We start from the raw sequence: 22797 nt of genomic DNA, 5'->3' as shown, positions 1-22797 counted from the left end.
TTAAACAATAACTTTCGTGAAATGGAGGCACTCACTTCATCTACAGAAAGCAAGAGAGACATTTAGAAGAACAAATGTTTGAAGTATATAAAGATACGTGGTTTGCTTTAGAAGAGATGCACCTCACAGCTGCTTACATTGATAACTATAAAATGGCAATTTTGAAACAAGTGAAGTGAGGCAGATATGGTTCTAATCACCAATAGTTAAAAAACTGACTTAAAGGGAAAAATAATCAAGTCATAACGAGTATCAAAAAATAAAGTTGTCTAGTCAGTCCTTCATACGTTCCTAAAACTATTTGACCAGAATACTGTTAGCTACCAGGTTCATTCCAGATCAAAGGACACTAGGTTTTGTGGTTTGTTGTTTTAATGTAACAGAGTTAATGAATGGTTGTCACGGGTTATAATAATTTGTATATTTCACATGTATTCATTTTAGTCAATTTTAATTTCTCAGGATTGTGGCTGAAAACTGGTAATCGGTACAAACATATTAGATTTATTTTAAGTTCCCGCAAGAATTAAAGAATGTTTTGATGACAATCATATGTTCTATAGACAAAGACAACATTTAAATTCTCATTACATTTGGTTTTGTCATTTTATACATAAATCCTTAAATTTATAATTCAATATACAGTAAACAGTATTGACTTTTCCTCTAAAGGTTTAAATTAAAAATGTAAATTGCCAAGCATAGAAGCAAAGACACATTATTCTGCAATAAAACTCTCAGACTTTCAACCTAAAGGTCACGTTCAAGAGAAGTTGGGTTTTTATAGGTACCAGATATAATGTCCCTAAAACTTTAGGAGCCTCTGTATAGCCAGCGTAACTTATAATGCAAATCATTTATACAAGTTACAGAGATCAAGAAGGCAGAAAGCCAAAATTTAGATAGAAGCTGCTAAAAGAAGACATGTTGCTTGTCCATTCATGACTACGTAGATTCTGAAAACAAGAATTTCTAGGATCTGCATCCAGACGATACCAGATGGGTGAAAACGCAATTTAGCAAGGGTATGGTCATAGGTGAGTAATATCATACTAAGAAGTGTGAGAAGTATTTTATCTTACAGCTGAGTCATTATGCAAGAGATGCGTGGCTCATGCCTTTGATTTTACCCAAGACTCTTTAAAAGGATTGTTTTGAAAGAAGTCAGAAGACAGAACAATTTTAACAGGCATTAATATACCATGAGTCAGTTCCCTACCACCTCTGGTTGAGACCTCAAAAAGTTCTTACATGGTGCTTCTGCCTAACTCTATATCTGAGGAGACACTGTCGGTGATGGAGTTTCTCTTTCATTCTGGGAAGGGACAGTTGTCATTGGAAGTACGTCTCTTTCCCAAAGGGTAACACACACTCTTTGGGTGGCATAGTTTTGATGAATCAATTACAAATGAAACGTATTAAGTTTAGATATGAACTTGTAAATGAGGCCCCCTGCAAAAAGAGACCCAATTAATAAGACATACAAACTTTCACTTCTATGCATCCAAAGATATCCCAGTACAAGAAAAACAGATAAAGGCACTTGTTGCTATAAAGTGTTTTATCTACCAACCCATCCAACCAGGAACTTATACAGCCCTCATCACCATCAACTCTGACTTCATATCATTCAGTGAGTGACCCATTTAGTATCTACTACTTGCCTCCAGAATTATTTTTTGAGTTGAAAAGTTTTCACTCTATTCTGCAGTCTCTTTCCAAATCAATATTGGATTGGAATCAAACATGTGTTGGCTTTATGGATTTAGTGCATACCACCTGCCTGAGGATATGGAAGTAAGTAGATTATTAGGGAACAAATTAATGTCCAGGAGTTTAAAAAAATATCCCGCAGTGAATACAAGTGAAGAGATATATCTGTTTCTCAGATAGTTTTCAACTCTAGTAGATTGGTAATAGCAGGAGAGAAGCCTCCACAGGTAGTAACCCCATAGCTCTGAAAAATAAATTTAACAGACTTGAAGAATTTCTCACTGAGTATCTAGACCAGAATCTGTTGGTGGACAGCTGAAAGTCACATGTGCGTTTTCTTCTGAAGAGCAGCCATTAACAATGCAATTAAATGTGCTCAAGTCAATGATAACCAAACTAAAGATTTGCTAAATCCATATGAATGTATTGGATGTAGATTATACTGCTCATTTGTATGTGCATTTGATTTCTGAATGAAGTTCATTCCATATAAAAGCTGAGGGTAACAGACAATAAAATAGAATGATTGCAGGGTAATAAATACCTTGCTGTAACTGATTTTCAAGTTCTTCAATTCGCTCCTCATATTCACTTAATTCCTCCCGGTGCCGACGACTTATCTCTGCTAGTTTCTGTCGATGTGCATCCTGTAATACTGAAAGCTCATGCTGATGTTCATCTATATCTTGACTTAAATTCTGTTTCAGCTCCTAAAAAGTGTAATTGAAAAAAAAATATTTAGAATGCAGACACACAGTATGTATACATTTTAAAAGAATATTTTTCTGCACCTGCAAAGATACTGCCAAATATTTTACACCAAAAATAAAACATGCCTGTTTAAAAATTATTTATTTATACAATCAATGTGATTGGCATGGTACAAACTACAAAAATAAAAAGAGCCCCACCTCAAAGAACTTGTAATCTCAGACACATAGGAGAATGTATACACTAGGACAGGGATCGGCAACCTTTGGCACGCGGCCCATCAAGGAAATCCACTGGTGGGCCAAGATGGTTTGTTTACCTGCAGTGTCCGCAGATTCAGCCGATCGCAGCTCCCACTGGCCACGGTTCGCCACTCCAGGCCAATGGGGGCTGCGGGAAGCAGCGTGGGCCAAGGGATGTGCTGGCCACCACTTCCCGCAGCCCCCATTGGTGTGGAACGGCGAACTGTGGCCAGTGGGAGCTGCAATCGGCCAAACCTGTGGATGCTGCAGGTAAACAAACCGTCCCGGCCTGCCAGCGGATTTCCCCTGACGGGCCGCATGCCAAAGGCTGCTGATCCCTGCATTAGGAGATCCAGACGGTAGATGACTGGATTTTTTTCTCCTTCACCACCACCTCACCTCTCACATACACACACTCCCACTCACATAGTTAAATTATAATCAGGTTAATATTGTCTCAAATGTCAAATAACTTGTATTTTCAGATCTACCACCTTGTTGCAATGACAGACAAAAAATCCCTGACCTCTATGAATGAAAATTCAGATAATATTTTTGTTTGGATGGAGAACTCATGTTAATTAGGAAACTCCAACCATTGATACGGCAGGGCTGCCAAGTAAACAGGTGAATAAGTTTCTTGAACAAGAAAGTAATGACAACAAAAATCTGTGTGTGTGTGTGCGCGTTTTTAATGGAATCATGAGCATAAAATGCTATTTTCCTATTTGTAACTGTACATGTTGTCTGACCACTTTTGTATAACACGACGCTGTGTCCCATGGATGTGCATTTCTACTCTGATCTTTTCAGCACAGAGAAAAGTATAGCAATAGTGACACATACCCCACAACCCCCCTACACTCCCAGGTAAAGCAATCCATAGCAGTAGTTAATAACCAGCTATGTTAAATCCCCTTAGCTTTTCTTCAGATCCTCAAGTCCCTGGAAGTGCCCACTCTGAACATTATCGCTTAAATAAAAAAAGTACTTAGCACTTATAAAGCATGTCACATCTTCTAAGAACTTTACAAATACTGAAAGGAAAAAATGTCGTCTTGGAGCTTGACTGTAATGCAAAATTGAAAACAAAAACATTTATCAACTATAGGGATAGTTGGAAGTGTTCTTTCACCAAAAAAGTAACTTAGGGCTTGTGCACATGCCAAGTTAATGCCTGGAAAGCCAGAATGTGAATCTACAGGGCACAAGCTTGCCATGCATTAACCCGCCCCGTGGACATTACTACAGTGCAGTGAAAGTGCCAAAGTACTATTCTACACTTCGGGACTTTTACTGTGTGGTAGGAGTGTCCACATAGTGAGTTAGTGTGTGGCAAGCTGATGCCCTGTAGATTCACATCCTGGCTTGCGGGGTACTAACTTTCCATGTAGACAAACCCTTACTTTATGCAAACACAGGAATTTACTAACAGCCAGAATGTAGCCCACAACCTTAGCCTCAACTTTCTCCTCTTTAAGCAACAAGAAAATTCAGCCTCACTAGGGAGAGTAGCTGGGACTATTCTTGAAAGAAGAATCATGGTCAATTCATTTGTACCGGTGAAAAAAATAACTTTTGCCACAAATGGCTAAAAAAATTAAAATATTGGATTGCTTCTACTTTGACAGAACGCGGGCTCAATTCTGTAACCTGGACTCATTTTGGAAGAGATTCCACAACCTTGAGATTCTCACAGAGGGCTTAAACTTGCTCCCAAAAAAGTCAATGAGAGCCCTGCAACAGACTTCTTTTGGAGCAGGAGCAGGTCATAGGACTAGAGGCTGGCACTTGTTTTGGGAAGAGTTACAGTGTATGGATTATTTACACCTTAGCAGACAAACGCAACATTACAGTACATCATAGAAGGCAAAAGAAAGACTAACTTTCTGAACCAGCCAGAGAGCAAAGTGTCACATCATTTGTGGAAAAGACTGGTCCACAATGAAAAGTATGTAAAAAGGGCTGCAGAGCTCACTCAGACTTCTGTTATACTGATTTAGAGCCCTGGTTCTCAATCACGGGTATGTGTACTACTGGGATATGCAGAGGTCTGCCAGGGGGTACATCAATTCATCTAGATATTTGCCTAGTTTTACAAGGCTACATAAAAAGCACTAGCGAAATCAGCAGAAACTAAAATTTCATACAATGACTTGTTCATACTACTCTATATACTGTACACTGAAATGTAAGTGCAGTATTTATATTCAAATTAATTTATTTTATAACATGGTAAAAATGAGAAAGTAAGCAATTTTTCAGTAATATTGTGCTGTTGCACTTTTGTATTTTTATGTCTGATTTTGTAAGCAAGTCTGGTGAAACTTGGGGAACGCAAGATAAATCAGACTCCTGAAAGGGATAGGTACAGTAGTCTGGAAAGGTTGAGAGTTACTGATTTAGAGCTTTTCCTAATTTGAAAGTTGCCTTAAGTATCCAAGACTGCGGAGAAGAGACAACTGCAACAATATACCTTCCTTCTAATCATATTTATAAATTCAATATTCTAAGCTTATTGGAACTCTAGAAAAAAAAGCTGTTTCTAGTAGTATAACTAGAATTCTGCATCCCCGGCAAGGTGCAATTAGGTTTTTCACTTTTCAATACAGAAAAAAGGTGAGCACTATTTACTTACATAGGATAAATAATAAGGATGTAATAACTAACATTTAATAGCAGCAATGCGTGATCAGGAGGAGTTTTCCTGTCATTCCCTGAACTTCTCCAGGTAAGTATTAGTTACCAGGAAGTCTCCTCTCCATCATTCATTATGACTTATGTTAAAACACACAAATATGGGAGAAAAACAAACTAGAAAAATATAAGTTATACTAGATAATACACTTACTCTCACCTTACCATGTATTGAAAATAAAATTGATTTGATTTTCCAGCTTCATTGTAAGTATAAAAAATTGTCTTATTTCACCATTTACATATGTATTACATTACCAGTATATGCCTTCACACCTATATAGTACATTAATAATGCTTAACTTAAAAAACAGGACTCAGGACAAAATTACGTCCAGATATGCCCCTGTACAAAATATGTACCTTACAAATTAAGACTAAAATTTTTATGGTGTCTGAGTTAGCCATCAAGGGTCTGAAATTCAGAAGTGCTTAACACCTATAGTTCCCACTGAGTTCACTTGGAGTTATAGAGACTGGGGAAAGGGATTGGAGAGGGAAAGCAACCTCAAGGTATCCCATGATGGGCATCCAAAAATTGAGGCACTACAAATCACTGGCTACTTTTGAAGTGTTGGCCTTAATCTTACAAACTTTATATTTTCAAGCCTATAATATTGTAACAAGCCAGTTGTATGACCAACCTGAGAGACACTCGTTCATCTAATCAGAATTTTTTTTTAAATATAGGCGGTGTGGCAACATTTCGGTTATAAACACAATTACACCTCTACCCTGATATAATTCGACCCGCTATAACACGGGTTTGCATATAGCGTGGTAACCCCGGGGCTCAGCCAGCGATTTGAAGGACCCGGGCTCCCCACAGCGGCCATAGCCCAGGACCCTTTAAATCACCACTGGAGCCCTGTCACTATTACCCTGGAGCTGCGGCAGCAGGCTTGGCAGGCAATTTAAAGGGCTCGGAGCTCTTGCCGCTCTGGGGAGCCCTGGGCCCTTTAAATCACCGTTGGAGCCCTACCGCCACTACCCCAGGGCTCCGGCAGCAGGGCTTGGGTGGCGATTTAAAGGGTCCGGGGCTCCCCGCAGCAGCCGGAGCTCCGGGCTCTTTAAATCACCACTGGAGCCCTGCCACGGCTACCCCGATATAATGGGGTTTCACCAATAATGCAGTAGGGATTTTTGGCTCCTGAGGATTGCATTATATGGGGGTAAATGTGTATATTATATGCCAATACACTTTGTTTAGTACAAAGGACTTAGGCCCTGATCGTGCAAACACTTATGCATATACTTAACTTGATTCATATGAAATATGACTGCAGGCATTGGTACTACACATGTAAATGTTTGCAGGACTGGGGGCTTAGCTGCAAATTATAAAAAAATTTGTGTGTGTGGGTTGATTTGTGAAAACTGTCACCTTACTTTGATAATATTTTGCAGCTTGCAGATTTCACTTTGATCAGCATTATTTGTTCCTTGTACTCTGGAAGACTAGATAAAAAAAGAAAAATAATACTTTAGTTTGGGAAATAAATTGAGATAAACAACAGTTTATTTTCCTCTGAGCACTTCAACAGCATATAATTCTTAATAAAATAGAAAATGCAAGGACACTAAAATTACTTACTAAAAGTAAGTAAGCCTCTATCACAACATTCAAACATAGGTAAAAGGTAGGTAAAGAAAAAAATATAAAATAGCATTTCTCTATTGAAACATAAGAACAGCTATTGGATTTCTTTGTGCACAAATTTCACAGTATATTGATTGCATTTATGACATGCTAGCATATTTAACAGTTTCTTGCATTTAAAGAAAACCTACATATTCACTGTATTTTAATTCCAGTATACATAACTGTAGATGCTATGGACACGAGTAATATCACTGAAATCAAACACACTAGTTGCTTGAGTAAAGATCAGTCACATGAGTAAGAGTTTGCAGGATTGGGCTCTACTTGATCACAACAATGAGAATTTTTATAACTGACAGAAAATGAAGGTAAGTGGTAAGGGAAAATTACAGATGGTAAAATTTATAATAAAAATTTGCAACTACAGTATCACTTTGTGCATTGGCACAGTAGTAATTTACAATCAATAGCACAAACAACAAGAGAAAAAGTACTTTTTAGAAGCCTACATATGAAAATCCCCAAAGAAGTTATAATATTTTGTGTTGAACCCTTGTAAATGCTTAAGAAACTCTTTGCCTAAATAGGGCTCTTGATTAATTGCAGTTAACTCACGCGATTAACTCATAAAAATTAATTGTGATTAATCACATTGTTAAACAATAAAATACCAATTGAAATTTATTTAAAATATTTGGATGTTTTTCTACATTTTCAAATATATTGATATCAATTACAACACAGAATACAAAGTGTACACTGCTCACTTTATAGAATTATTTTTGATTAAAAATATTTTCACTGTAAAAATGATAAACAAAAGAAACAGTATTTTTCAATTCACCTCTTACAAGTACTGTAGTAGTGCAATCTCTTTATCACGAAACTGCATATGTAGATTTTTTTTTGGTTACATAACTGCACTCAAAAACAAAACAATGCAACACTTTAGAGCCTACAAGTCCACTCCATCTTACTTCTCATTCAGCCAATCGCTAACACAAACTAGTTTGTTTACATTTACAGGAGATAATGCTGCCCACTTCTTATTTACAATGTCACCATAAAGTGAGAACAGGCGTTCACATGGGACTTTTGTAGCCGGCATTGCAAGGTATTTACGTGCCAGATCTGCTAAACATCTGTAGGCCCTTTCATGATTCGGCTGCCATTCCAGAAGATATGCTTCCATGCTGATGAGGCTTGTTAAAAAAAGAATGCGTTAATTAAATTTGTGACTGAACTCCTTGGGGGAGAATTTTATGTCTCCGGTTCTATTTTACCCACATTGTGCCATATATATTTCATGTTATAGTAGTCTTGGATGATGACCCAGCACATGTTCACTTTAAGAACACTTTTGCTGCAGATTTGATTAAACGCAAAGAAGGTACCAATGTGAGATTTCTAAAGATAGCTACAGCACGCAACACAAAATTTAAGAATCTCTTCCAAAATCTGAGAGGGATGAGGTGTGGAGCATGCTTTCAGAAGTCTTAAAAGAGCAACACTGTGATGCAGAAACTACAGAATCCAAACCACCAAAAAAGAAAATCAACCTTCTGCTGGTGGCATCTGACTCAGATAATGAAAATGAACATGCATCGGCCCGCACTGCTTTGGATGGTTACCGAGCAGTACCCTTCATCAGCATGGACGCGTATCCTCTGGAATGTTGGTTAAAACATGAAGGGACATATGAATCTTTAGCATGTCTGGCATGTAAATATCTTGCGAGGCCAGCTACAACAAACACCTGTTCTCCATTTCAGGTGGTATTGTGAACAAGAAGCAGGCAGCATTATCTCCTGAAAATGTAAACAAACTTGTTTGTCTGAGCGATTGGCTGAAGTAGGACCAAGTGGACTTGTAGGCTCTAAAGTTTTACATGGTTTTACTTTTGAATGCAGTTATTTTTTGTACATAATTCTACATTTGTAAGTTCAACTTTCATGATAAAGAGATTACACTATAGTACTTGTATTAAGTGAACTGAAAAATACTATTTCTTTTTTACACTGCAAATATTTGCAAGAAAAATAAATATAAAGTGAACACTGTACACTTTGTATTCTGTGTTATAATTGAAATCAATATATTTGAAAATGTAGAAAACATCCAATAATTTAAATAAATGGTACAGTATTCTATTATTGTTTAATCGCGCAATTAATTTTTTTAATGGCATGATTAATCGTGATTAATTTTTTAATGGCTTGACAGCCCTACCTGTAAAACATTTTTACAGATTTTACGGGGGTGGGAGAGGCTGTATTATTAATATAATGTGAAGAGTAAAGAAATTCAGTCTCCATAACTAAGTCTTACTATGGCTCCTTTTCTCAGAAAGTAAAAATAATATTTAGAATTTATATAGTGCTATATATTTTTCGGATCACCATCTACAGGTTAGTTAATCTTTAGATCACTTCTGCAAGGCAGGTCTTTATGTATTACCAATTTTTTACAAATGGACAACAGTGACTGAAAGGTACCAAGGGTCACCAACCAGCAAAACCAGAATTAGAATGTATTAGTGCCTGTGGTGATTAATGCAGTGCAACTACAGCGCCACAGCTATGCCAGCATCACCCTGCAGTGTAGACATAGCCTGCACCAACAGAAGGGGTTTTTCCATTGCTGTAGGAACACCACTTCCCTGAGCAACAGTAGTTAGGTCGCTGGAAGCACTCTTCCATCATCCTAGCTGTGTCTACACTGGGGATTAGGTCAGCATAGCTATGTGGTATTCAGGGATGTGGATTTGTAACACTCTTGAGCACAGCAGCTATGTCAACCTAAATGCTACTTTTCTACATATAATTGCTGAACATGAACTTGAACATGACTGGCTTCAAGAGTGACCAATTCACTCAATGTACTAAATATAGGGAAAAATCACCCACCTGTGCTATCAGCATCCAGTGGTCAACCTCAGATTCAAGTCTAGAAACTTCATTGGACAATCTGTTTATTTCTTGCTGGGACCAGATTACATCTCCAAAGTCCATGTCATCCCCTTGAAAACCTGAAGAATGATGTCTAACCACTGGAACAAAGGAAGCTGATGTAGTGGTTGGTGGCAAAACACCAGCTCCTAACTGTGCTGACTGAGCAGCTGTCTGTAACTTCTGCAATTGTTCCTGTAGTGCATTCTGTCTAGCTTTTAGATGGCTGATTTCCACCTAAATATATAGAATACAGTGCATGATTTTAGTAAGAAGAAAATCTCAAAGTATATTCACTTTATCTCTTGTAAATAGATGAAATTTAAACCTGCTATTTGTATTCTCATCTGACATAAAATTACTGAGATCTCCTTGTTCTTTCACTAGGAAAAAAAAAAGCGTTTTCTCTCCAACTCTATGGAGAGGAATGTTCTTGACTGGCCTCTTATAAAGCAAGGACTCTTGTAAAAACTGCTTCTAAAAATTATTCCTTTACCATTTAAACACTAGTCAGCTAAAGGCACCATATAAGCAAAGTATCCTCACAGCCCCTTAAAAAGAATGCTTCCCTTGTAAATAAAGGTTTTGGGGTATTTAGCAGGCAAACGTACCTAAATTCTACAGCAAGGCTTCTGAGTACCAAGTCCCACAACACAGTTAAATATAAAAGTGGTAGATTTTTTAATTAAATATTAAAATAAAAGCAACCAGTACAGGGTTCCTCAGGTTATTTATTTTGATATTAAATTTGAAGTTATTTTATACTCCAACTTCTCAATGTATTGCTGGTTTTGCATCACAACACACTATATTAAAGAAGTCACTCTTAGAGCAAAAGAAAATTGTTTACACTAAGATACAGAATGGACAAAATACTACAAATATCCAGATGTTGCTTTTCCAACTTCAATATGTCCTTTCCTATGCACGTACGAATCAAGGGTCTGATCCTGCTCTCACTGAAGTCAATGGGAGATCTGATATTGACTTCAATGGGTGCAACACACGTCTCAAAGATATTCTTTCTGCTAAAAACCCATTCAGTAAAAGCAATTTTTATAAATGTGTTGATAGCTTTCCTTGTTTAGAAGACTCTAAAATCTCACATTGTACAGTTGCATACATAGAGGATTACTTTTTGCCCAAAAATCCACTTTCCAGAGCTGCGAATGCTGATCCTCTCCCATTTTTAAATCTACACTTAAACCAAATGAACATCTGAAAGAACAATAGAAATAAACACTTTTAAAGAGAATTTTCTCCTTTCTTACCTATCCTTCCAAAAAGTGTGATTTAGGACTATAAAATAATTTATAATCATATGTGGTGGTTAATCTACTCTGTTGTTCCTTAATGGTAATAAAATAGGGAGAAACTGTGACATCAGACAAGATATTTCTGAGGCTACTTAGATCAATAGCTACATTATATTAAGTCATCTGGCAGGTGTACGTGTAAACTGATGTCACATGATTTGGAAGAATTTTGTGAGTGATTGAGACAATCTGTACATTTATAAATGAGCAACAGCATAAATGACAGGATGAGCAATAGGGTACTTTGTACCATGATGAACGGTCTGCTTGCCTCTCACCTTTAGAGATTGTAGAATAGATATCTTTATCTCGTCAATAAGTATACAAACAAACTTAATGCAGTACATTTTTGTTAACGAATACAGACATATATTGCCTGAAGTTATTTGTGCCGCACTGTACCTCTCTCTGCTGCAGCTGATTTCGGTACTCGATGGACAACTGCTTTATCTGAAGCTCTGCTGCTTCATGCTTTTCTTCTAGATCACTGCAAACCTTCTTCAGTCTCTCGTTCTAGAAAAGTGCAAAGTGACTATTAATAAATGTAAAAAACTAAAGCTTACGTTCCTAAGGAATTTGCTAATGGGAGAAAAAATTAAAATAGCTATGTTGCAGACTTCCCATGTTGTCCTACTTTATTCTTTCAAACTTAAATACCTCTTTGAAATTTAAAATACCGCATATAAAAATCTGGATTGAGGGTTATAGGCTGGAAATTACACCTTCTAGATTAGTTTTGAGGGTGGATCTAGGCTGTTCTCAGTGGTACCAGATAACAGAACAAGGAGTAATGGTCTCAAGTTGCAGTGTGGGAGGTTTAGGTTGGATATTAGGAAAAACTTTTTCACTAGGAGGGTGGGTGAAGCACTGGAATGGGTTACCTAGGGAGGAGGTGGAATCGCCTTCCTTAGAGGTTTTTAAGGTCAGGCTTGACAGAGCCCTGGCTGGGATGATTTAGTTGGGAATTGGTCCTGCTCTGAACAGGGGGTTGGACTAGATGACCTCCTGAGGTCCCTTCCAACCCTGATATTCTATGATTCGCAGCCAAGTCTGAAATGCAAACCCAGCTATTCATAAAGCATCTCCTTATCAGCCAGAAAAATGCTGAAACTTAAAAGAAACCTGGACTTGAGACCATCTCAGAGCCAGGAGCTATTGTTACATTTCAAGGTCCCACTGTCTGACATGAACAATATCAGAGTGGAGAAGGTAATCAATGTAAAAGGTGATAAATCTACAACACACATATGTCCATGCCCACTAAACAAATCTGGCCCTCTGAATGTGATGATGGATGGTCACCAGGCTGAAAAATTGGGATTTAAACATCATTGTCACCCTCATTTCTAGAGTGAGCATTTTTTTTAAATCATATTTCTAATGTGTGTAGAAACAATCAAAATCACCCTGATCAGCATCCCTTTATTTCTCCTAATTACTTGCATTCCAGAATTGCTTACCTCCAATCTCTGTGTTGCATGAGTACTTTCTATTTCTCTTAGCCTAGAACTGGATACTTGGTGTTCTGTTGGTGCATCTGAACGATTTAAAAAAATAAATAAATAAATCACTCACATTGTGCTCATCTGAATTGGGCTGTGACAATTCCCCAGGAAGAGAGACAAAATAGCATTCTCAGGTAAAGAGAATATTTTAAAGTCTTTATTTGGCTTAGTTACATATTATTACTCCATAATGTATTAATTATTTTCCTTTCTATCTTTTAAAAACATTTTATGGACTACAGTGCAAAAAACCTCTTAAATTCAGGATTTTGGAATATTTTCTGTTATCTAGGCTTTTTTTAAAGAAACTTCTTGGAACCAATGGCAAACTGTAACAAACTGTAAATTTATTCCTGTTGCATCTAAAACTACTATTTAAATGTTCTATTTTACTGTACCCTTTATAATTTTAAACACCTCAATGAAATTCCTCTTATCATATTTTTGCAACACAAAACATATAAATCTCAAGTTTCCTCTAAATTTTTGTCCCACTTGTTTGAGTTTTTTTCAATTTACTATACCTTTCCTGAAGGGAGACAACCAAAATTAGAAAAAGCACAGTACTATAGATGAAGGTACATTAGGAACCTTTTGTTATTTTAAGTGCTCAAAAGAGCTTACAATCACTTGTGGTGGAACAGCAATTCTGCCCAGCCTCAGGCCTTGGCTACACTTGCGAGTTACAGCGAAATAAAACCGCCCCCAGCGCTGTAACTCACTCCCCGTCCACACTGGCAAGGCATTAGCAGCGCTGTATCTCCGTGGCTGTAGAGCTGCATGTACTCCACCTCCCCAAGAGGAATAGTGTGTATTGCGCCGCCGCTGCAGCGCTGCGGCGCCATCGTGGCCGCCCAATGCGCTGTGACTGGCCTCCAGAAGTATTCGGCAGTATCCCACAATGCCTGTTCTAGCCACTCTGGTCATCAGTTCAAACTCTACTGCCCTGGCTTCAGGTAACCAACCATGTGACCCTCCCTTAAAATTCCCCGGGAATTTTAAAAATCCCCTTCCTGTTTGCTCACCCAGGCGTGGCGTGGAGTGCTATCAGCAAATCTTTCCAGGTGACCATGTCTCCATGCGCCAAGCGAGCCCCAGCATGGAGCAATGGCGAGTTGCTGGACCTCATCAGTGTTTGGGGGGAGGAAGGTGTCCAGTCCCAGCTGCGCTCCAGCCATAGGAATTACGATACCTTCGGGAAGGTATCAAAGGACATGATGGAAAGGGGCCATGACCAGGACTCCCTGCAGTGCAGGATTAAAGTGAAGGGGCTGCGGAGTGCCTACCGCATAGCCCGCGACGCAAACGGCCGTTCGGGTGCTCCCCCCGCGACCTGCCAATTCTACAAAGAGCTGGATGCAATACTTGGGGTTAACCCCACCTCCACTCTGAGAACCACCATGGACACTTCAGAGCTGGGGTGGGAGGAGAAGGAGGAGGAGGAGAACGGGAGTGAGGGTGGTGGGGCAGATGGAGACACCCCGGAATCCCTGGAGGCATGCAGCCAAGAGCTCTTCTCGAGCCAGGAGGAAAGCAGCCAGTCGCAGCGGCCGGTACTTGGTGGAGGACAAACAGAAGAGTAGGTTCCTGGTAAGCGGTTTTATTTTTTCGGGAAGGAATTTTTTCGGTGCGGGCTCTTTGGGAGAGGAGGGTTAGGCATGCATGCCTAGATGCGGAATAGTGCATTGATGTGGTTTATCACATCGCGGTAATCAGCCTCGGTAATCTCTTCGAATGTCTCATCCAGAACGTGTGCAATGTGCTTGCGCAGGTTTATCGGGAGAGCCACCATGGTCCTTGGCCCAGCCTGGCTAATGTGTCTGCGCCACTGTGCCGCAAGGGGCGGGGGGAACTTTGCTGCACACAGGCAAGCTGCATATGGGCCAGGGCAGAAGCCGCATTGCAGTAGAAGACCCGCCCTTGCTTCCCAGGTCACCCTCAGCAGCGAGATATCGTCCAGGACGAACTCCTGTGGAAAATGTTAGGACAGTGTTCAGTGTAGGTGCCCCCTGCAGCTGTTGGCTCTCCCCAAGTCACTGAAACCCAGAGGACAGTACAGCCCTGAAACAATCAGTCCCCCTTACTCACCATTTTGAGGCTCCCGTGGGTTATGTGCGCTCTGTTTGGGACGGGAAAATTATGCTATTGTGTAGACCCTGTGTGTGCCCTCCTTAAGTGCGGGGGAAATCATTACTCTGTCTGCTATAAACAATGCTGCCTCTGTTAAATGTTGCATTTTGCCTATACAGCTGCAACAACCTGAGACCTCAGCCGTCCCTCTTATCGCCTGCTCAGAGACTGCAAAGACTCAGGAAGAGACCGCGAAAAACCAAAGAAGCCATGCTGCAAGAAGTGATGCGGCAATCTATTAAAGAGAATGAAAAAGCACAGAACTGGAGGGAGAGAGAAAGCAGGATCCGCCAGGAAAACGCAGCGCACCGGCGGCAAAGCACGGAGCACCAGCAGCAAAGCATGGATCGGCTCATAAGCATCCTGGAGCGCCAAGCAGACGCTATCCAGGAGCTCATAGCCATGCAGAAGGAGCAGTACCACAAACGCCCCTCCCCCGCACCGCCCTTGTCCCAAAACTCTTTGCCTTGTGCCCCACTGTTACCTCCAACCCACTTTCCCCAACTTCCGGGTTCTTCACACCACCAGCTGCCTCCAACACCAGTATCTTCACCACCCAGCCCTGAAAACCATGACCCTTACTCTCTGCACTCAACCCCCATCACCAGGCAGTATAGCTGTCCTGAAGTGCAGCACTCACTGCACAGCATACGAGACAGGACATATGCGAATCTGTGATTGTACCGTTCCCCATTCCACCCCCTTGCCGATTCCCAAGCAGTTGTGTTTCTTTTCAATAAATAAATTTTCTTTTCAATAAATGGATTTTTTGGCTTTGAAAACATTCTTTATTAATGCATAAAGTAAAAGATTCCTTAGCCCAGGAAATAAACAGGCATTGCAAGTCTGCTTAGCAAACACCGATTCCTAAAGATTGGAACTACTGCACTTCACTCCCGTGCAGGGCACCAGATATCACTGCTGGTTTTCAGCCTCAAATTGCTCCCTCAAGGCATCCCTAATCCTTGCAACCCCGCGCTGGGCCCCTGTAATAGCCCTGCTCTCTGGCTATGCAAATTCAGCCTCCAGGTGTTCAACCTTGGAGGTCCATGCCTGAGTGAAGCTTTCACCCTTCCCTTCACAAATATTATGGAGGGTACAGCACGCAGATATAACCGCGGGGATGCTGTGTTCGGCCAAGTCCAGCTTCCCATACAGAGATCGCCAGCGGCCCTTTAAAGAGCCAAAAGCACACTCTACAGTCATTCGGCACCGGCTCAGCCTGTAGTTGAACTGTTCCTTGCGGCTGTCAAGGCTCCCTGTGAAGGGTTTCATGAGCCATGGCGTGAATGGGTAAGCGGGGTCTCCAAGGATCACAATGGGCATTTCAACTTCTCCTACTGTGATCTTCCGCTCTGGGAAAAAACTCCCGGCCTGCAGCTTCCTGAACAGCCAAGTGTTCCGAAAGATGCGTGCGTCATGCACCTTTCTTGGCCAGCCTGTGTTAATGTCAATGAAACGCCCACAGTAATCCACAAGCACCTGAAGAACCATACAGAAATACCCCTTCCAATTAACGTACTTGGATGCTAGGTGGGGTGGTGGCAGAATAGGAATGTACATCCCATCTATCGCCCCTCCACAGTTAGGGAAACCCATTTGTGCAAAGCCATCCACAATGTCCTGCATGTTACCCAGAGTCACGGTTCTTCTAAGTAGGATGCGATTAATGGCCCTGCAAACTTGCATCAACATGATTCCAACGGTCGACTTTCCCACTCCAAACTGGTTTGCGACCGCCCAGTAGCTGTCTGGAGTTGCCAGCTTCCAGATTGCAATAGCCACCTGCTTCTCCACTGGCAGGGCAGCTCTCTATCTCGTGTGCTTGCGCCGCAGGGTGGGGGCGAGCTCCTCACACAGTCCCATGAAAGTGGCTTTTCTCATCCGAAAGTTCTGCAGCCACTGCTCATCATCCCAGACTTCCATGACGATGTGATCCCACCACTCTGTGCTTGTTTCCCGAGCCCAAAAGCGGTGTTCCACAGTGCTGAGCATGTCCATGAATGTCACAAGCAATTTCGTGTCGTACGCGTTACGCAGCTCGATAGCATCGTCGGACTCCTCACTCTCACTGTCACTTTGGATCTTAAGGAATAGTTCGACAGCCAAACGTGACGTGCTGGCGAGACTCGTCAGCATACGCCTCAGCAGTTCGGACTCTATTTCCCGCAGACAGATCACGCTGCATAGAAACCGTTGAAAGATGGTGCCAAAGGTGGACAGAAACAAAAGGATTTCTGGGATGCAAAGCGATGCATCACAGGGCATTGGGACAGGACCCAGAATCCCCCACACCCACGCCCCCTTCCCACAACCCACGGTGCCAGAATGGGAAGAGATGCTCTGTGGGATAGCTGCCCATAATGCACCGCTCCCAATGGCGCTGCAATTGCTGCAAATGTGGCCACGACAGTGTGCCGGCAGCTGTCAATGTGGACAGACTGCAGCGCTTTCCCTACTCAGCTGTAGGAAGACTGGTTTAACTCACAGCGCTGTACAGCTGCAAGTGTAGCCAAGGCCTAAGAGATATCACCAAGAGCTGGGAGAAAACCTCAAGAGACTGACCTGCCAAGATCACAGAAGAGAGGCAGGTGGTAGAAGGTGACCAGCAAGTGGAATGGTGGCTGGTGAGTGGAGTGGAAAAAGCTGGCAGCCACCAGAAAGGAATGAGCAGCTGGCAGGCAGCTAGCCAGAGCAAGTGCTTAGATGGCTGAGAAAGCAAGGTGCCTTTTTCCCTGGGTGGGAGAACTCAGACAGATGCACCTCTGAATCCTGGGTCCTCACTTACCAAGGACAACCACGGTGAGTGGGGTATGGTGAGGGAGCAGCGAAGGGCACAGAAAAGGAATTTTTGGTTGTAGAACTCAAGAACATGAGACAGAAGGCACTGCCCCATGCACTCTGGAGTAGGTGTCCTGCTCACAATTTTACGATTATGAATCCTGATTGTGGCATTTTCCCTAATTACTGTCGGTTGACTTCCCTCTTTTCATTAAAAGTTTCTTTTCTACACTCAGACTCTGTGCTTGCGAGTGGGGAAATATTGCCTCTCAGAGGTGCCCTGGGATGGTGTATAATTTTCCCAGGTTTCTGGATGGGGGCTCGAGAAGTTGTGTGTTGTATTGTTGAAAAGGAACCCCTAGATATTGAACCTGGCCCTCGCTGCTGCTGGCTCTATGTGGCAGAAGGGTTACATAAATATTTATGGAAAGAATTCTCACTGAGCTGAAACATCATATTTCCAAAGGCACCATTGGGCAGAAGGGTGTGAGGAATAGCTCAGTGGTTTGAGCAATGACCTGCTAAACCCACGGTTGTAAATTCAATCCTTGAGGGGGCCATTTAGGCAAATGATCTGAGGCAAAAATCTGTCAGGGATGGTACTTGGTCCTGCTGTGAAGGCAGGGGACTGGACTCAATGACCTTTCAAGGTCCCTTCCAGTTCTATGAGATAGGTATATCTCCATATTAAAAGAACAGGCGCAACACACACTGACAGCATACAAACATAGTAAAAGAACTGTCAACTCTTTATTCAAAGAAGTTTGAATCCTGCATCTCTCTTAGTACTACTTCCAGGTAACAGAAGAATGGTCCATGATGATGCATCCATTTAAGTGAAATGTGGTTCCAAATCAAATTACAGTAATAGCTGTTATATGGCATTTTACCAACCGGAAAGCTCTATAAACCGGTATTTCTGATCCTCATTGAAAGTCCAGTTTATGGTCCGGTTGGCGCAGGGCCAGCAGGCTCCCTACCTGGCTCCGCATGGCTTCCCGGAAACAACATGTCCCTGCTGCTCCTAGGTGGAGGAACGGACATGAGGGAGTCGGAATGTGGGAGCAGGTGCAGGGCGTGGGCTCGGGGAGGGAGTTTGGGTGTGGGAGATGGCTCGGGGGAGGGTGTTGAGGCACGGGAAGAAGTGTGGGGTGCCGGACCTGGATGGCGCTCACCTCGGGCAGCTCCCCGCAAATGACATGTCCCTGCTGCTCCTAGGTAGAGGCATGGCTAAGCGGCTCTGCGCGCTGCCCCACGTGCTGGCTCCGCAGCTCCCATTGGCCAGGAACCACGGCCAATGGGAGCTGCGGGATCAGTGCCTGCAGGCAGAGGCAGCACGCAGAGCCATCTAGCCGCACCTCCACCTAGGAGCAGCAGGGGAACCGCCTGAGGTGAGCGCCGCCCGGATCTGGCACCCCCTCCCGTACCCAACCCCTAGCTCTGAGCCCCCTCCTACGCCCAAACTCTCTCCCTCTTGGTTAACCTGAATGACTTACTGACACCCCCCATTCCTCCAACATGCAGATAACAAAGCTTGTATTATAATATAAGCTTGGGAATGTTAAAACAATTATTAAATCTAAAACTGTAAGTAGATATTTCAGAGTAGAGGGAAATAGACAATCTTTTCTCAGAGTATATTGCAGCCATCAGAACAAACTCCTCTCTCTTTTGGAGCATTTTTATATTGGCAGTCCTGTAATCAAAATATCTTCATCCCACTTAATACTGGAGGCACTTAATATTGGAACAGCCTGCCTGCAGAGAATTCCTACTTTGCTGATTACCTACTTCATAAGATAAAACTTGTGAGATTATGTTATTTAATTCCAAATTCTGGTCCTACTATTGGTAGTAACACAACCATTAAAATCACAAAGGCTTCAATTAAAGAGTATTTTTCTAACAAAGCCATAATTTTCAGATGTAATATGTTAACTATATTAATGTATGTATATTTTCACCATGTTAGGCAGATACACCTCTACCTCGATAGAACGCTGTCCTCAGGAGCCAAAAAATCTTACTGCGTTATAGGTAAAACTGCATTATATTGAACTTGCTTTGATCCACTGGAGTGCGCAGCCCCGCCCGCCCGGAGCACTGCTTTACCGTGTTATATCCGAATTCGTGTTATATCGGGTAGCGTGATATCAAGGTAGAGGTGTAGCTATAACAGGCAAAGTCAAACGTTTAATTTAAAAAGCTTAAATGCCTTGGAAAAATTAAACACCAATACTAAAACAGACACAGAATTAACACGGTGTATGACTGTCACTGAACTGATCACTTTGCTTGTACATTACATCCCTTTTGTTCCCCCTTTGCCTCTTTTTATCATTTTAGATTGTAAGTGCTTTCAGACAATGACTGTGTTTTCCTATTTTGTTGTACTTAATGCAATGGGCTCCGATCTTGATTGGATTTTTTGGGCACTACTGTAATATAAATAAGAAAAAATTCAATTATATTAAAGCCTTGCCTGGGAGACACGTCAGACTTACAATCTCATACATATGTGGAAAATACTGAACTAGCAATTTGTTTGCAGATTTAGAAAACTTCCCCCATTCTAAATGGAACCGATCAAGCCAAGCTGTAGATAAACTGAATAAATATAATAAGCCAAAGACAAGTTTGATATGCTTTCAAACCTGGTCAACAAAGTACCCTAATGTAATTCCAACACTTCAGGACAACAAAATCAGAACAGGAACAGGACACATGCCAATAACTTTTGCAATATATATACCTCTAAATAAGTTTATACTATACATAGCTTGCTTTGCTAAGTTTATTCTCCACAGAGCCCAGATAGTGTGATGTGCACAGAATAAGAACTTGAGAGGAAAAAAAAAAGGGGGGGGAGGGGGAAAGAGAGAGAGCCCAAGCATATGGCCCTTCCAGAAAAAAACACATAGAAGTAATTTGTCACGGCAAATTATGGTTGTTTTGATCAGCAGTGTTAATGCTACTCTGCACCAACTCCAACAGGTGTAACAACAAACTCCACTACCACTAAACATTTTATTTCTCTTTATTATTATTAAAAAAAGGAAAATGAAGGTAGCAATTCTCTCATTAAACTGGTATACTCCAGTAAGACACTTAAAATCTCAGTCATGTTTATCTCTAAATTCAGGTAGTCTAGATGGTCACAGTCCTAAATGAACTGTTACCCATTTACAACAATTGCTACATCTCTTAGTTATTAATTATCATTAATATGCTATCAGATGAGTACATGGTACTAAACACACATATAAAGCCTCACAGCCCATAGAGATGAAAATCTTTCCCCAGCACTCAGTGTCCCCCGGCCCCACACTCATCGCAGCGGGTTAAGTATTAGAGGGGTAGCCGTGTTAGTTGGCACCCCGATAGCCGTCGCAGCAACTCTCCTCCCCTCCCCCCCAGGCCCTCTCTTACCTCCCACTTCCTCGGTGCCCTCCAGCAGGATGTCTTTGGTGAAGCTGGAGATCTGGCCGGTAAGGGAGGACAAGCTGCCCCCTACCTGCCCCAGGGACTGGCCCAGCCCCGAGCCCAGGCCCCCTAACCAGGAGGCCATCTCCGCTGCTGCTCAACGGACCCCAACTGTCCCCAGCGCTGGCCAGAGGCCTCCCCGAGGCAGCACCCGCACCAGGGTTGGCGCCGGACCCCAGAACAGCTCAGCCCCGGCTCGCTATCTCCCCCGGGGGCTGGGCAGCCTGGGCTCGGAGAGCCGGCTCCTGCCACCCTGCCCGGCTCGCACGCTCAGGAAAGACCGGGCTCCTGCTGGCGCCTAGTGAAAGAGTCCCAGCGCCCCGGCCATTACTCCCTCCCCGGCTCGGAGCGCGGATTCAGCGGCTCCTCCCGGCAGCTTCAGGCGCTGCCACCTCGACGGACGCCATGACACCTCCGAGCCCACACAGACTCCCTGCATAACCATAGAGAATCTCTGCCTGAGGCTAGAGCGGCGTCACGATTACTGGGACGTGTACACGGCAGCAAAGGCGCTCGGGATAGTGGCGGCGGTCGAACAGCATATTCTGTCCAGGCGTAGGTTAGCGGCATGTGCTGCCGCCGGAGCTCGCTCCCGGGGCACCCGGCCGGGGCCTCTGCTTCACCGACAGTCCGCCACCGACACTCTGACCGCGAGGCATAGCACTGGCTGCACGGGGCCTCCAACCTTGGCTGCTTCCACTACCAGGCGCCCTTGGTCTCCTCTCATTTGTGCGAAGACGCCACCAGCTACATACAAACCTGCCCCCCAGGGTCCCCTCGCCCCCCGCCAGCTACGCACACACCAGGCCCCTGGGGAGTCCCCAAACCCCCCACCAGCTACACACAAACCTGCCCCCCGGGGTCCCCTCGCCCCCCGCCAGCTACGCACACGCCAGGCCCCGGGTGGTCCCCTCACACCCCACCAGCTGCACACAAACCTGCTCCCCGGGGGTCTCTTCGCCCCCCACCAGCTACACCCAAACCTGCACCGCGGGGGCCCCCTCGCCCCCCACCAGATACACCCAAACCTGCCCCCCAGGGTCCCCGCACCTCCCGCTAGCTACGCACACACCAGGCCCCTGGGGAGTCCCCAACCCCCCCACCAGCTACACACAAACTTGGCTCCCGGGGAGTCCCCGAGCCCCTCGCACCCTGCCAGCTACACACAGACCTGACCCCCAGGGAGTCCCCGAGCTGAGCCCCTCGCATCCTGCCAGCAACACACAAACCTGGCCCCTGGGGAGTCACCTGGCAAACCCCCAGTCACACACACACTGGCCCCTGGGGAGTTCCTGAGCCCTCTCACACCACGCCAGCTACACACAGCAAAACACAAATCAAAGAACCTCACCCAATAATTTTTGCATCAAGCCCATATTTTCTGTTTGAACTATAGAATATCCTTTAAAATTATATCCACTCTTAACTAGACTCTCTAGATAGTTGTTCCAATAGTTACCCTCTCCATTAAAAACGTGCACCTGAATAGTCTGAATTTTCTGAGCTTCAGCTTCCAACCACTGGATCTCATCATGTCTTCTGCTAGATTAAAGAGCCGCCATCTCTCAGAAATCTCTTCCCCAGGTAGAGTGTGTGGTGTATCATGATAGTCACCTATTAACTTTCTCTTACCCAAACTAAATAGATTGGGCTTCTTAAATCTCTCAC

At 43.0% G+C, this 22797-nt stretch overlaps 1 protein-coding gene across 1 annotated transcript in view; it reads right to left on the bottom strand.

The window, feature by feature from the left end:
• The window catches only part of TRIP11 (thyroid hormone receptor interactor 11), an 83517-nt gene extending 61939 nt beyond the window's left edge, over window positions 1–21578 (bottom strand). The window contains exons 1-6 of the mRNA XM_034768083.1: window positions 21076–21578; window positions 12691–12767; window positions 11633–11743; window positions 9873–10151; window positions 6753–6821; window positions 2258–2423 (exon numbers count right to left, since the gene is read on the bottom strand). Of these exons, the coding sequence (XP_034623974.1) occupies window positions 2258–2423; window positions 6753–6821; window positions 9873–10151; window positions 11633–11743; window positions 12691–12767; window positions 21076–21214 (841 nt within the window). The 5' untranslated portion in view covers window positions 21215–21578. The remainder of the gene's footprint in view (window positions 1–2257; window positions 2424–6752; window positions 6822–9872; window positions 10152–11632; window positions 11744–12690; window positions 12768–21075) is intronic.
• Window positions 21579–22797: the final 1219 nt, after the last annotated feature.

Source organism: Trachemys scripta, chromosome 4, assembly GCF_013100865.1.
Source record: "Trachemys scripta elegans isolate TJP31775 chromosome 4, CAS_Tse_1.0, whole genome shotgun sequence".
Classification (NCBI taxonomy): Eukaryota; Metazoa; Chordata; order Testudines; family Emydidae; genus Trachemys; species Trachemys scripta.
The sequence above is the reverse complement of the archived record's forward strand: the minus strand, read 5'-3'. Positions and strand labels throughout refer to the sequence as shown.